The sequence below is a fragment of the Phyllostomus hastatus genome, unplaced genomic scaffold (genome assembly GCF_019186645.2).
Source record: "Phyllostomus hastatus isolate PE091 unplaced genomic scaffold, TTU_PhHast_1.1 phas_scaffold_11, whole genome shotgun sequence".
Taxonomy (NCBI): domain Eukaryota; kingdom Metazoa; phylum Chordata; class Mammalia; order Chiroptera; family Phyllostomidae; genus Phyllostomus; species Phyllostomus hastatus.
This window is the reverse complement of record NW_025334005.1, coordinates 3,926,882-3,942,494: the sequence shown is the minus strand read 5'-3', so window position 1 is coordinate 3,942,494 and position 15,613 is coordinate 3,926,882. Positions and strand designations below refer to the sequence as shown.

Genomic DNA, 15,613 nt, shown 5'->3' with positions numbered 1-15,613 from the left:
GCAGAAAGGGCGCCCTACAACCCCCCCGCCCAAATTCCCAGACGAAACACAGACATGTTTTGTTTTGTTTTTTATAAAATGTATTCATCTTCCTTGGAACTGAAAAATAAATCTATGTACAAAACAGATAGAGATAGGCTCCCCTCACCCACTCGCAAACCCCTGTGGATTTCCTCCAGGGTCCCCCGAGACGGGCCGGACCAGGGGAGGCTCCCAGAGGGTCGGAAGAGAGGTCTGCTCTGATCTGGCGCCAGTCGGTCAGGAAGGGGGCGGAGCTCAGGGCTCACGCCGGCCGAGGGCGCGGTTTCGTATCCCGTATCCCGGACTAGTGGGATAGCGAGGGGAGGAAGCTAGGGTTCCAACTTCTGTAAACGCCCCGTAACTACTTTGGGGTAGGGGCTTGAATTCCCAAGGGATGGAATTCTCCAGCGTGTAAATGTTCTCCGAGCGGGGCGCTTGGTCCCCGGGCGGGAGGCGGGACCTGCGCGTCTATCTAGGGTTTAGGGCGACACTGGAGCCCCACGGGCCGAGAAAAACACGGGTCAGGTTAGAGAGCCTGGGTTCTCGGGTGGGGCCCGAGTTTCCCGTGCTTGGACCTTTAACGTCTGGTGATGGGGCCCAGGGTGAGGTTTCAACTGGCCGACCGGGACACTGGAGAATGGCATCTATATACTCCAGTGTCGAGCGCCGCCAGGGTGAGTCTGACACCCGGGCCGAGCCTCGATTCCGGGTGGGGGTGGGGCCGGGAGGCCGGGCCTAGGCCCATTGGTCGCCTGGGCTGGCGGGGGTGCTGGGGTGGAGCCTGGTCTGGACTGAGGAGTGCTAGGGTAGTTCACAGGCCCTTACGCTGCCGCTTAAGGAAGGAGAGAGTGTAGTCGCTGGGTGTAGACACCTTCTGCTTCTTCATCTGCACTTGCGACTGCGCAGTGAGCTGCAGCTTGATGGCGCTCGAGTTGATCTTGGTGGCCACCAGCAGCTCCTTCATGCCCTTCATCTTCTCGCTCTGGAAAGTGAGCACCGGCCCCTCTGGTGGGGGCGATGCGGCAGGCGCAGGCGCTGGGGCCGCGCTGCCGCCTTCAGGACCGCGGGCAGTGCTCGGGACCGTCCCTGGGGGCTTCCGGGGCGGCCCTGGCGCCACGCTCTGCCCGGCACCGGGGCCTTTGTCCAGCGCCGGCTTCTTGGGCGGCGGCGGCTCCTCGGGCTTGGATTCCCGGCGGGGACCCCGCCGCCGGCCTTCCCGGGCCTCCTCGCCCCAGGGCTCCTCCGCCTCGGCTGCCTCCGACTCCCGGCTCACTATTCGCACCTTCTGCCGCACCTGGGGCGAACAGGGAACGCAGGATGAGGGAAAGGCTGCAGCCCAGTGGCTGCATTCCTAGGGCCCAGCCTCAGCCACCATGTTGGGGCCTCGGTCTCATCCGCATCCAGGGAATGAGCAAGTCCCCTTCAGGGTCGCTACCACCATCTACCCTCCCCAGTCCCCCTGCGCAGCTGCCCCTCACCTGTCCTTCGAAGCGGCCTAGGGACTGCACGAGGAAGGTGGCCCAGCCCACGTGCAGCACCGGCGTGGGGCTGCCCTCTTCCCACTTGCAGATGCCGTCGTAGAAACGCAGCAGGTGGGCGAAGCACTCTGGGTCCTGGAGGGCAGACCCCTGGCTCTGGGAGCCCTGGGTGGGGGGGGAAGGGAGGGCACAGGTCAGAACCCCTTGCATACCCCTTCCTGGGGGGGCCGGCCAGGCCCCTTGTCTCGTCCAAGAGCCCTGGCTCCTGAAGATGTGACCATAGGTGGAGAGAATTCTTAGAACCCTCTTCCTTTTCTAAAACCGGCCAGACTCAGAGAAAATGGGAGACCGTCCCTTACCTCCACCCCACCCCCTCAGCTGAGTAAGGAGCCCTGGCCAGGAAAGAGATGGGCTTCCCCCTACGTACCTGAAGGCACAGGGTAGAAAGCCCTAAAACACCCCCCCCGTTCCCTCACACCCAGGACCCGGGCTAGTGAGGGGCAGAACAGGGCTGTGTGTGCCGGGCCACCCTCCTCTGCGGCCCACAGTCCCGGGCAGCAGCCCCCACGCCCTGTGCGTGGGAGCCGTGATCGAAGGGAGGCGGACACAGGTGGCGCTCCAGCCTTCACCTGGGTCTGCTCCCCTGGCCGCTCCTCGCCGGCCTCCAGCAGGCTGGCCGCCTCCTTCAGCAGGTTGGGGATGACATCATTGGCCACTTCAAAGAACTCCTTGTAGATCTCCTCGTCTTCCCGGCAGTAGTTGTAGCTGTGAGAGCAGTAGGGCACTGTGGGGCCCTGGCCGTGGTGGGCATGCCCAGGGACCTGGTGGGGGGTGGGCTCCAGGTTTCTTTCCCTGGATCATCTAGGGCCCAGGCGAGTGGCTGCGGTCCTCACCCGGAAATGACGGTGTCTGTGTCAGCCCAGAGCAAGAGTGAGGACGGGGGCGTGGGGCAGGGGGGGCAGGCTCTACTGCCAGATGATGGTGGTTGGCACTGGGAGGCAAGGGGAGGGAGGGAGAGGCATGAGACCCTCATCAGGGTCCCCACCTCCTGGGTGATGGCAGCCTTGGCTGCCTAGGGGTCAGAGGAAGGGATGGGGCTTGAGCCCCAGGCCTCGCTCCTGGACAAGGGTGACCGGAAACTGGGCAGAAGGGGAGGAAAGAATGGGCTGAGGCCCTAGCTGGGGGGATCCTCACTCTTGGATGACAGTGGCCGTGTCAGCCCAGGCCTGCAGGGCTTCGCGCACATTGCGGTTGCGACAGTGGTAGCCGGCCAGGTACATGTAGGGGTAGATGTGCTCGTCACGGTAGTAAGTCTTGGCTGAGGCGATGCCCTGGGAACAGAGCGAAGGGGCCTCAGGGAGGCAGCCCCCGGCTGCACCGTTTGGCACGAATGTCCCATCAGATCACACCCGAGGTGAAACAGGCAAGATCCCTGAGAGTCCCACCTCCACACCCTTGTGTACCCTCCAGCAGGGCGCCTCCCTGGGTCTGCAGGACTGCTTGCTGAGGCCTGCGCCGGAATGCAGACGGTGGGGACCCCCCCAGAACAAGAACTGGGGAAGGGAAGAGGCCCCTCCTCCAAGCTCCGGGCACATCCCTTTCCTGGGCTCTCCCACACACTCCTACACACACACACACACACACACACACCCCGAAGCCTTCCAAACCCAGCCTGATGTCCCTTTAACCCCACCCCCACCAAGTTACCACCCCTTCCTCAGTGCCCCCACATTCGACCTCTGTCATCCACCACGAAGGACAATGAGAGGCCCCGGAAAAAGCAGGGCTGAAGGGGCAAATCCAGGCCACACCACCCCCAGAACACCCCTCAGGCAGTGCTGAATGTGTACATGGCAAATGCAAATACACCCAGGGTTCTCTCACTTGCCCCCTCCCAGTTCCCAGGTAAACCCCCGGCACTGCTGGGTCTCCCCTGGGGACCCTCCTGAGATGTCCCCACCTTGTGGTAGAGGGTGAGTGGGTCCGGCCGGCCAGGGGTGGGCTCCAGCTCTTCCAGATCCGCCAGGTTCCCCAGCGCCATGGGGTACCTGGGAAAAGGCCACAGAGTCCGGGCTGTCACCTAGCCTCCCAACCCCCGAAGGCCCAGCCTGGCCGCTTCCCTCTACTGACCTTTCCAGATGTCCCAGGTCATAGAGCAGCCAGAGCAGCTTCTAGAAGCCAAAAGAGAGAAGTATGAACTAGGGGAGGGAGGGGGGAGAAGTCCTCAGTCTGCCAGCCAGAGGTGGGTGCAACAGCAGGGGCCTCCCACCAGGTGGGAAAGGCCAGATCTTAGGACCTAGCCTCTTGTTGGGGTCAAAGCCCTGTCGCATCTCAATACCCCTCCCCCCAGAGCCCCGGGCCAGGACCAGCCAGGAGTCGTGTGTTAACCATGTTGCAAAAGGGGAAGCTGAAGCCCAGGGAGGGACAGCACCCCCGCGCGAGGTCCCGCGGGCACACCTCACCTGCTGCAGCTGCAGCAGCTCCAGGGAGTCGGTGTGCAGGTCGATGGAAGGGTTGATGGCGCACACCATGAACGCCACCTCCATCTTGCGGTCGCAGCGCATGTAGGATCCCTTCAGGTACAGCCAGCTCTTAGGAGAGGACAAGACCAGATGTCTCATGGTGAGCTACCTGTGCCCACTCCAGGGAGTGACAGCCAGGGAAAAAGGCCCTTCTGCGTCCCCTCCTGACATATGTAAGTGGTGATGGGGAGAGGGGAGTGTGGCCCAGGCAAGCGCGGCCCCTGGGGTGGTTTCGGCTGGAGTGTGAAGGGAGCGGGGGAAGGGGCAGTACCCGCTCAGCCACGCCCGCATTGACGGTCTGGCCCCTCCGGTCCTCATTGCCCTTGCCATGCCAGGTGACCTCAGCTGTCTGCTCTCCATTGGGCCCAAACACAACCCAGGCGTGGTCCTCAGACAGGGCGAGGTGGACATCCCGGAGACCCAGAGCCTGGCAGGCCCCCACCACGGCAAAGGCCACACCAGAGCTGTCCAGTTTGGTGCCTGTGGAAGGGGGAGCTAATGAAAGAGGGCCCTCTGAGCTGGGGGGCCTGGGGGAGGGGTCTCGGCAGTGACAGGCAGTGTTCCCTCCCACCCTCACCTCCTAGCCCGAGCCCAGATCTCAGTAGCTCCCCCACCACCTCTGCGACCCCTCCCTCCTGTGTGTTCAGAGCCCCGCCCTCCCCGTTTACACCCCCATCAGCGCACCTTCCCAGACCTTCCTAGGTCCACCCGGCCTTTCACTCTGTCCTGTCTCTTTGTCTGCAATCATCTTATATATTTATCTTAAGAATGCCCTCACTTTATTACGCCCATCAGGTTATAACAGAGTGGGCAGAAACAGGGCCTCTGGCCAACACTCTTTTCCATGCGCCCACTGGCTAACACTCCTAATTCGCCTCTGCACTCTTTTCCCGCTAAGCTCAGAAGCAGCCTCAGGTTCCTTCTCAATATGGTGCTCCGGACATGCCTGCTAGGCAACTGGGCGTGGGGCAAAGACGGATCCTCGCCAGCCCTGAGACGAAAGCCATCACTTGAGGTGAAGCCCTTAGTCTGTTCCCTTTCAAAGCGTTTTCACAGATATTTCATTTTATTGTCTCAAATGTAGCTAGATTTGGCTCCTCACCCCCCAAATCTGCGGCAGTCCTCTGTGCCCCACGCTGGGCTGCAGGACTCCTATAAGCCGCTCAATGGCAGGGCTGGGGGCTGGGGGCGGGGCGCTAAGGGGACAGAGGATGGTTAATGGGTTTGGAGCCAAGTGATTGGGATCTAGTCCCAGCCTTGCCGTTCCGTGTGACTCTGGCGCATCACTGTCCCTCTCTGGGCCTCAGTCTCCCTAACCGCATAGGTTAGTTAACACCTGCCCCACCTCACAAAGCCTGCAGGTCTCAAAAGGGCTCTGCAAACCGAGTGCTGTGAAGAGGTGGGCCAAGGTCGTCAGCTGGGACAGGATTATCCCTCCTCGCCACCTGTGAGGCTCCAACCTGTGATGAAGCTGAAGAGGGACTGGATGTGGGCCCGGTCCTTGAAGTAGGAGCGGCTGAGGCTGTTCCAGATGACGTCCGAGACCTTCTTCACCAGCTCGCGGCTGGAGACACCCCCCTCTCGAGGGTATAGAGACAGGTCCACGGCACCTCGGATCTGAGCGGTGAAGCGGGCATAGAGCGCAGCGATGATGGATAAGTCAGCCACTGGGAAGTAGGTGAGGCCGCCAGGAGGGTCGGGCGCAGGGCTGGGCTGGAAGGTGAGCTCGGGCACATTGGTGGGGATGACGCGGTTGACGGCTAGGAAATGCTCCACGAAGCCCAGTACTAAGGACAGGAGCACCAGGTCGGGCTCCTCTCGGCCTAGCTCGGCTGCGAACAGGCGCACCACATCGTCGATGGAGCGTAGCGGGAACAGGGTCTTCTGGGCGGCCTTCAGCCCCATGGCGGCGGTCCTCGGCCTGTGGGCGAGCCAGGGAGGGAGAGTTGGGCGGGCACGGCAGGGGAGACCCCTCCCAGGCTCTGCTAAGGTTCCACTCCTCCCCCCGCCACACACACACACAATCCCTTGCTTCCTATCTCCTTCACCCTCCGCACATCTGTTCCTGTGCCGATGAGACCCCCTCAGCCGAGGCTGTAGGGCCTCCTCGTCCCCTAAGACCCCAGGAGCCCCGGCCCCTGTGGGGTTGCGCCCCTAGATCCGCGCTGAGGACCGCCAGTGGCCGTCCCGCTCCCTCTCTACGACTGTTCCCCCAGGCCCTAGAGTCCGTCCGAGAGGTACCCTCTGGCCAAGCCCCCCAAATCCCAAGGAGAGTCCTGGTCTCAATCCCCCGCGCCCACCTCCACGCTTACATCCCACACCAGGCACGGCGGCGCCCGCCGCCCGGAGCCTGCTGGGAAATGGAGTTCCGCCCCTCGGGCCGCACTGCCTGCCGGGAAGTGGAATCCCGGCCCTCCCCAGCCCCTGCAGAACCTTGAAATGGTGGCGCGCGGCGCCAGTCCACTGAGGCTTATGGGAGTGGTAGTCGCTGCTCTGGGCGCCGCAGAGGTAGGTGAGGAGGGGAGGCAGCGCCCCCTTTCTGAGGTCCTCAGGGATTGGTCATTCCCTTTCACACAACCAGGTGGCCGATGAGCCGCAGTGCATTCTGGAAGGTGTGGTCCGGAAAGTGACCCGGCACCTTCAGAAGGTCAGTGGGCTTCTGTAGGTTATCATGTGTCCGTAAGATGTGAAGAAAATGGGTTCTTTCAAATGCTGCTGCCGTATAAATACGTGTTCAGTCACCTGAGTTGGACATTTTTCAGAATCTATTAACAGGTAAATGTGCCTAATCTATGTCTAGCAGGTCTTCCCGTGAGATGCACAGAGGAGCGTGGGAAGAACCACCGCAGCCCTGGCTGGTGTGGCTCAGTGGGTTGGGCGGAGTCCCGCAAACCAGGTCATGGGTTCAGGTACTGGTCAGGGCACTTGCCTGGGTTGCCCCCGGGTAGGGGCGTGGGAGGGGGGACTTCTCCCTCCCCACCTCTTTAAAAATAAATAAAATATTTAAAATATATATTAACAAAAAATTACAATAAAAAATAAAAGCATACAAAAATAAAAATAAAGTTACATTTGAAAAAAATTGAGAACCATTGCAGTTATTTGTAATAGGGTAAAAGTTAGAAGAACGCCATAGCTCTATGTGCTAAAATCGCTCTTCAGGACACCCTGTTGAAGGAAAAAAAAGCTGCAGAACAACATGTTTGATAGGATAGTGTGTGTAATTAACACTTTATTTTATTGTATTTTTTTGTGACTCCAGCTAAGTTCACTTTTGGCCCCAGGTCAGCTCTCCAAAGGGTTTCCCAGCCAGTCCCTTCACAGCCTTCTTCCTCCGGGGGACCTGCCATCACCCCAACCCTTGACTTCTGGTACCACCCGCTGCTGCCACTTTGGCGCCAGTCTCTGTCCCACAGCCTCGACCAGGAGCTCAAAGCATAGCTACTCGTTTGAAGATACCCACAGGCTTGGCAGGAACCACTACGCCCTCGGGCAGCCCGGGTGACGGATCCACAGCCTCCAAGTTGTTGGGGTGGGGCATGCAGACCTCCTTAGTGTAGCCAATGACCCCTGCCTCCTGGGCATACAGATACTTCTGCCCCAGCCCCACATGGGCAGCTGGGTGCCAGCAAACATGGGTCCCAAGGACGTTGCTGGTGTGAACGTAGTGACCCTCCATTTTCTTGACGTCAAAGTGAGGCAGGAGATGGTCAGGAGGCAGGAACCTCCGGAGGTGCCCCAGGGCTACGATAAAGGATGTCGATACAGGACAGAGACTCTGTTCCAAGACCCGTTGTTCCGGCTTTCTGCAAAAGCTCTCAATCATGCATGGCGTCATATGAATGGGCCTGCGCAGAAGATGCTACGTGACCCCTGCTCCATTATAATAGCATTATAATAAATTAACACCGTGGGACCCCCTTCCCCAGTGGCCAATCAAGGAAAATCATGGGAGACCACGTGTGCAGTAGCTTTAAAGTAATACAGCTACTTGTACATGCGCAATAAAAGCCCATCAAAACCAGCCAGGAATATCTGCCCTATAAGAATAGAATCCCTCCAGCCCCTGAGGTCAATCTCTGCTTGGAGTCAGCCCACACCCATGTTCTGTGGAGTGTACTATCGCTTAATAAACTTGCTTTCTGTCTTTCTGCTACAAATTCCGCATGCTTGATTCAAATCTTTGTCCGCAACCACCAAGAACCTGGTTACCTGTGCCCATCTGTGGCATCACTTTCTCCCGCCTTTCCCCTTCCTCTAAAAATAAATAAATAAGCTCTTTAAAAAAATTAAACGTCCAATTTCTGCCCTACTTCACCTCTGTGGGTTTTCTTCCTCAAAATCATGAGAAGACATCCAGCAAACCCAAAGTGAGGGACATTCTGTAAAATACCTGACCAGTACTCCTCAAAAGTGTCAAGGTCATGAAAGAAAAGGAAAGGCTGACTTCTGGCCAAGATGGAGGCATAGGTAGATATACTTTGCTTCCTCACACAGCCAAAGGAAGGACTACAAATTAAAAACAAAAACTAACCAGAAGTGCCAGGAAATCGAACTGTTTGGAAGACCAGCTACCAAAGAGTTAAAGAAACATTCACCCAGCCTGGTAGGAGGGGCGGAGACAGGCAGCTGGGGTACAGAAGACTTGCAACAAGGCAGCAGCTGGCAGAGTGGGCAGTCCTGAATTTCACGTGCAGATAAGCCGGGAGGAACAACTTGGGGAACCAGGGTTTCAATATGGGAAACTAAACCCTCAAAACCTTAGGCTGTAAAAACCTGTGGAGGTTGCGGTGGCAGGAAAAACTCCCAGCCTCACAGGAGAGTTCATTGGAGAGACCCACACGGTCCCAGAATGTACACTCACCTGGCCCCCTCACCTGGCCGTCAGCAACAGAAGGGCCCAGTTTGCTTGTGGGTAGTGGGGGAAGTGACTGAAAGTGGGGCAGGAGCCCAGCAAGCAGGATTGTTCCCTCTCTGACCCCCACACACACACACACATACAGCATCACAAGGCAGCAACGTGGATTGCCCTGCCCTCGGCTCCTCCCCTTACAATGTAACAGGTGCGCCCAGACAAAGAATATGGCCCAAATGAAAGAACGGATCAAAATACCAGAAACAAGTCCTGGGTAGTGTCGCTCAGTGGATTGAATGCTGGCCTGCAGACCAGCAGGTTGCTGGTTTGAGTCCCAGTCAGGGCACATGCCTGAGTTGCAAGCAGGGTCCCCAGTAGGGGGCATGTGAGAGACACCCACACATTGGTGTTTCTCTCCCTTCCCCTCTGTCTAAAAACAAATAAATAAAATCTTTTTTAAAAGAATTAATGGAATGGAATATAAGGATGGAATAAATGACCACTAATGTCCTGTGTGTGTGAATGAAAGCAAATGAAGTATCTGTATTATATACATATATGTGTGTCTATAAAACAATACTCAAAGCTATGTCCACAAACACCATGCCATGGAAATTCATTTGTTTGTAAATTAAAAACAAACAAACAAACAAACAAAAAAACCCTCCAGCCCTGGCTGGTGTGGCTCAGTGGATTGAGCACCAGCCCACAAACCAAAGCATCGCAGGTTTGATTCCCAGTCAGGGCACATGCCTGGGTTGCAGGCCAGGTCCCCAGTAGGAAGCACATGAGGAGCAACCACACATGAATGTTTCTCTCCCTCTCTATCTCTCTCCCTTCCCCTCTCTCTAAAAAAAAAAATATTTTTTTAAACCTCCATAAAAAGAACTAAGCAACCAGGAGATAGCCAACCTATCAGATGCAGAGTTCAAAACACTGGTAATCAGGATGCTCACAGAAATGACTGAGTACGGTCACAAAATAGAAGAAGAAGTGAAGGCTATACAAAGTGAAATAAAGGAAAATGTACAAGGAACCAACCAACACTGATGGGAAGGAAGCCAGTTCTCAAATCAATGATTTAGCACAAAAGGAAGAAAGAAACATTTAACTGGAACAGAATGAAGAAACAAGAATTCAAAAAAAAATGAAGAGAGGCTTAGGAACCTCCCGGACAACTTTAAACATTCCAACATCTGAATCATAGGGGTGCCAGAAGGAGAAGAAGAAGAGCAAGAAATTGAAAACTTATTTGAAAATGTAATGAAAGAGAACTTCCCCAATCTGGCGAAGAAAATAGACTTCCAGAAAGTCCAGGAAGCTCAGAGAGTCCCAAAGAAGTTGGACTTATGGAAGCACACACAAAAGCATATCATAATTACCTTAGCCAACCTTAAAGGTAAGGAGAGAATCTTAAAAGCAGCGAGAGAAAAGGAGACAGTTACCTACAAAGGAGGGCTCATAAGACTATCAGCTGATTTCTCAAAAGAAACCTTACAAGCAAGAAGGGGCTGGAAAGGAGTATTCCAAGTCATGAAAGGCAAGGATTAATCTGTCAAGCAAAGCTATGATTTAGAATGGAAGGGCAGATAAAGTGCTTCCTAGGTAAGGTCAAGTTAAAGAAGTTCATTATCACCAAAACCTTATTATATGAAATGTTAAAGGGACTTATTTAAGAAAAACAAGAAGATCAAAACTATGAACAGTAAAATGACAACAAACTCACAACTATCAACTGAACCTAAAAAACAACAACAAAAACCAACTAAGCAAATAACTACAACAGGAACAGAATCACAGAAATGGAGATAACATGGAGGGTTATCATTGGGGAGGGGGAGAGGGAGAATGGGGAAAAGGTACAGGGAATAAGAAGCATAACTGGTAGGTACAAAATAGAGGGAAGTTAAGAATAGTAGAGGAAATGGAGAAGCCAAAGAACTTATATATATGACCCATGGACATGAAGTAAGGTGGGGGGCATGCTGGTGGGAGGGTGGATGCAGGGTGAAGGGGGAGAAAGGGGAAAAAAATGGAACAAATGTAGTAGCATAATCAATAAAATATACTAAAAAAAAGAAAAGGAAAGACGGAGAACTGTTGCAGATGATAAGAAACTAAGGAGGCAGGACAACTAAATACAATGTGGTGGACTGAACCCTGGAACAGAAAAAGCCCAGTAATGGAAAAGCTGGTAAATAGGATGGCTGATGGTCCCAGGTTGTCCAAGACTGAGGGGACCTCAGGGGAATGGAACTTTCCGTTTTAAAACCAAACCAATCAAGTCTTGGACACCAAGGAGCCCTACTTGTGAAATTCAAATAAAGTTTGTAGCTTCATTCATAATTTTCATCAATTAGTTATATGTACAAAAGAGTTTATTTGAGCCAAATTAATGAGCTATGCCGGGGCGCAAGATCGCTCATGCTCCCTCGTTGCTCTTGTTTAGTAGGAGAGGGTCGGAGGACTGCCAGCCTTGACCCGATGGAGGGAACGGGAGATCCTGAGTGAGGGCTGTGGCCTTTGCTAGGAGCGTGAGTGGTTCCTCCCCAGTAACCAAACAGAGACAGGAGTATGAAGGCACGTGTGGCGGGTACTTGGGGGCTGCCCGCGCAGGGCGGGATATCCAGCAGCATCCTGGCTTCTACCACTAGAGCCAGTGGCACTTGTCCCCCTGTTGTGGCAAGTAGAGATGACTCCAGATGTCGCCAATGTCCCCTGTGGGGGGGGCTGGGGGCGGGCAAAGTGCCTCTGTGGAGAACCACTATTCCAGCATATAATGTGATTTACTGATTTGTTTATCATGTGCGTCCTACCGCCAACATGCAAGCCCCACAGGGAGGGACAAGGAGTGTCTAACGCATAATTAGTGTTCAACAATATTTGCTGCATACATGAATACATTCATGAAAAAAGTGCCTGTAATTCATGACAGACCTGGAACTGAGGCTGTGTGAGGAGGGACGTGAGAACACGAGACACTCGAGGGAGAGTAAAAGCGTGGCGAAGCCCACGGTCTGCAGGTTCCAGGGGGCGTCGGGAACTTACTAGAGGCGGCCGGTTGGAGAGGTGGGGGTGCTAAGAGAGTGGGGCGCTTGCTGTCATGACGACGTTGCTTTCCGCGATGAAAAGACCTAGAGCAGTGCTTCCGGTGGAAACGTGAGGTGCATGAGCGATTTCAAACTTAATTTTTTTTAATTTTTATTATTTTGGGGGGAGTGGGGAAAGGAGCAAGAAAGAGAGGGAGAGAGAAACATCATTGTGCAAGAGAAACAACGATCGGTTGCCTCTCCCACGTCCCCTACTGGGACCCGGCATGTGCCTTGACCGGGAATCGAACTGGCGATCTCTCTCTGTACGCGGGCACTCAGGCCCCTGAGTCACACCAGCCGGGACACATGTGCAATTTTAAAGTTTGCAGTAGCCACATTTTAAAAAAGAAAAAGTCATAAGTGAGATTAATTTTAGTAATATATACCCAAAATGTTGTTTCCACTTGTAATCAACATAAAATTAGTGATGACAATGTATATATTTTTTCCTCCTAAGTCTTTGGAATCCGGAGTGTATTTTATACTCACAGCACGTGCTCGTTCAGACCCGTCATATTTCGAGTGCTCAGTAGCCACATGCAACTCGCAGCTCCCGACAGGACAGTGCCGTGGGAGTGCGCGGCTGGGGATCGGGGGTGAGGACCGGATCTCAGGAGAAGAGTTAAAGGACCTGCAAGGGCCTGGCGGTTGCATCCTCCACGGGCGGGCGTACTGAAGTCTCTAAGAACGAAAGCAGGGGTAGGGCAGACGGACAGACAGCTGGCCGGGAGTTAAAACAATAGAGGCTTGTGAGACCCGGGACGCGTCAGAAACAAAGGGGGTGGCATGAGCTGAAAGCGCAAGTTCAAATCTGAGTGTTTGAAAGGAGGAAGGAGGAGGGCGCCTAAACGTGGTGACGAGGATTAAGGGGGACACCTGCCCCACCTCCAGGTGTCTTGGGCTAGGGGTGGCAGGAGGGGTGGGGACAATTTGGGGGCATGAGGCAGGAGCAGCAGTGACCTCAGGCAGGACGAGGTTTCTGCTACAGCGGGAGGGTTAAGGACCTTCAGCAGAGCGGCATGAGGATGCAGGGGATTTTGCTAAAGATGGACCATCAACTCCGGCAGGCACAGTGCACACCTGTCAGGAGCCGAGGGGGCCAGATGGGAAGGCAAAGATGGCCAGAGCTCTAGGAGGAGCCTAGGAGGCCTGAGTCCCTTGTGGTGGAACGCATCAACAGGGACGAACGGCAGGACCAGTTCTGACGGTCTCCAGGCACGGGGGAGCCGGCTGTGAGGATGGGGGCACGGAGGGCAGGGGTTCCTGCCAAGGGGATGGAGGGTCCCGAGACTCGGACTTGAGTCCTGAGGATGGAGACAAGGAGGGCTGTTCAGCAATAAACACCTGTGTGTACAGGCACATGCGGAGCCCATCGGCCTGAATCGACAGTGCGGGCCAGCATAGGGCATCGAAGGGAAATTCGGCCTCTAGTTGTTTGCAAATATATATATATATATATATATCATGTATTATTATGATTAATTGAAAATATTATCAGCTATGTCATTTAAAAAGCCCCTGAATTTAAAGAAGAAACAATCACATAAATGCACATTGCAGGTCATTCTACCCAAGAACTGGCTGAACCCTTCCAAAATGTTCACAGCCTGGAAAACAGCATGAAAGCGGTGGGGGCACAGGGGTGGGGGGAGGATTGTTGTGGACTGAAAAGACTGAAGAGGCAAGACACCACACCAAACGCAACACGCAAGCGGGTTTTTTAGAACACTGCACAGGACGTGTCGGACACAGCGGCACCACGGACTGCACCACGCAGACAAACATGCGGCATCTCACAGGGTCAGACGCCAGACCTCTGGGAGCAGAGGTGTCGGACCTGCGGCCCCGGGACCGCTGAGCGCGGCCCAGCACAAGGCCCTCATTTTACTTAAAACATGATGAGATTGTTTTGTGGTTGCGTGTCGCAATGTATTTAATGTGTCGCCCAAGACAACTCTTCTTCTTCCAGTGTGGCCCAGAGACGCCAGAGGGTTGGGCACCCCCGCCTGAGAGCAAGGGACTGGCTGGGTTGACTCCGCCTGAGGCTGCAGGAAAGCATCCGTCCCAGGCCTCTCCCCGAGCTTCCAGCGATTTGCTGGCCGTCGCCGTCCGTGGTGTTCCTGGGCTTCTGGCTGGCGGGGAGATCGGATCACCCCGATCTCTGCCTTCCTCTTCACTCGGCCGCCTCCCTGGGTGACCTGCATCTGAACTTTTCCCTTCTTAAGGCACCCAGTCGTATTGGACCAGCGCCCACCCCAGAGACCTGATCTTAACGAATCCCATCTGCGGTGACTCTATTTCCAAATCAGGTCACACGCTGAGATCCCTGAGGTTAGGATCTCCAGATGGGAATGGGGAGGGTGGTCACAATCCCACCCATAACAGATGCTTCATTAGACAATATTGTTGTATCGATGTTAAATCCCCCGACAATAACAATGGCTCCTGGTGGCTCCTTATTCTTAAGAGATGACTGTGGTGAAGTTCAAGATGTCTACAACTTACTTTCAAATGGTAGTGATAGGGGCTTAAGACTTGGGAAAATTTAGCTTAAGGTAAATAGTCATAAATCTAGCAAGTAACGTGTATGTTAAGTTTTTGTTTCAGTAACTACAGATAAGGCCCATCCTGGTGCCTGAGAATAAGCAGTTGACCTCCTGGGGCACTGGCTGGAGATTACCTTGTCTGGAGACACCTGTACCAGTAAGAAGCAAGCCACTACCCTTCCCCCTTGGAGGCAACTGTTGAGTTTCAAAGGCTTTCGCTGACACCTTGTTTGCCCTCCCCCATCCCCCTTATAAAAGATCTGGCTGGGAAAGAAAGAGGAAGATGGTTTGTTAGGGTATGAACCTGCCATCTTCTCGGATCGCCGGCCATCTGAATAAAGCGCCTATAAAAGATTCAATCACTGTCATTGCTTATTGGATTTGGTAGTGACAGGCAGTTCGAACGCTGATGCCTTTTCTGGTTACAGTAGGAGGTCACGTGCTTTGTATATACAGGTGCAGGTAGGGACGGAGGTGAAACAGGGGCGGCACCAAGTTAACAACTGGTGAGTCTAGGTGAACAGTACCACAGGGAGTTCATGTTCTTTCTGCAGGTTTGAGATTTGTTAACAAAATGTTGGGAGAAAATTAATTCTTTTTTAAAATTTTTTTAAAAGATTTTATTTATTTATTTTTAGAGAGGGAAGGGAGGGGGTAGAGAGAGAGAGAGAGAGAAACATCAATGTGCGGTTGCTGGGGGTTATGGCCTGCAACCCAGGCATGTACCCTGGCTGGGAATCGAACCTGGGACACTGGTTCCCAGCCTGCACTCAATCCACTGAGCTACGCCAGCCAGGGCAGAAAATTAATTCTTACAAAATGTGACAATCTTTTGGCCCAATTATCACTGGGCGCTAGGCAAGCGGCCACGCTCCAGTTTGGGGAGGATGATCAGACGCCTTCATCTGCAGGAGGCCTCAGGTCCCTCAGGCCACCGCTTTGGGCTTCTGCCTCTCAAGAAGCAGAACAAACACACTTCTTAACTGGGTCAAAGATGCTTCACACTCGTTGTCTCGCCAGATCTCACCAGAACCACCCATGAGATGGGTTTTTATGACCCCCACTTACCAAAGGGGAAACAGAGGCTCAGGGAGGGCAG

General features: G+C 54.3%; 1 protein-coding gene across 2 annotated transcripts; it reads right to left on the bottom strand.

The window, feature by feature from the left end:
- Positions 1–62: 62 nt before the first annotated feature.
- Positions 63–6,450, bottom strand: MEN1 (menin 1). Of its 2 annotated transcripts, none has more exons than XM_045855432.1 (10): positions 6,334–6,450; positions 5,482–5,942; positions 4,293–4,501; positions 3,962–4,090; positions 3,630–3,670; positions 3,460–3,547; positions 2,694–2,830; positions 2,129–2,264; positions 1,500–1,664; positions 63–1,315 (listed from the first exon to the last, which is right to left on the bottom strand). In XM_045855432.1, coding segments are annotated over exons 1-10 (1,851 nt in total). In that variant the 5' UTR covers positions 6,336–6,450; the 3' UTR covers positions 63–832. The 2 variants fall into 2 exon arrangements, with proteins under 2 accessions (XP_045711388.1, XP_045711389.1); XM_045855433.1 differs by having other exon boundaries at positions 6,322–6,447.
- Positions 6,451–15,613: the final 9,163 nt, after the last annotated feature.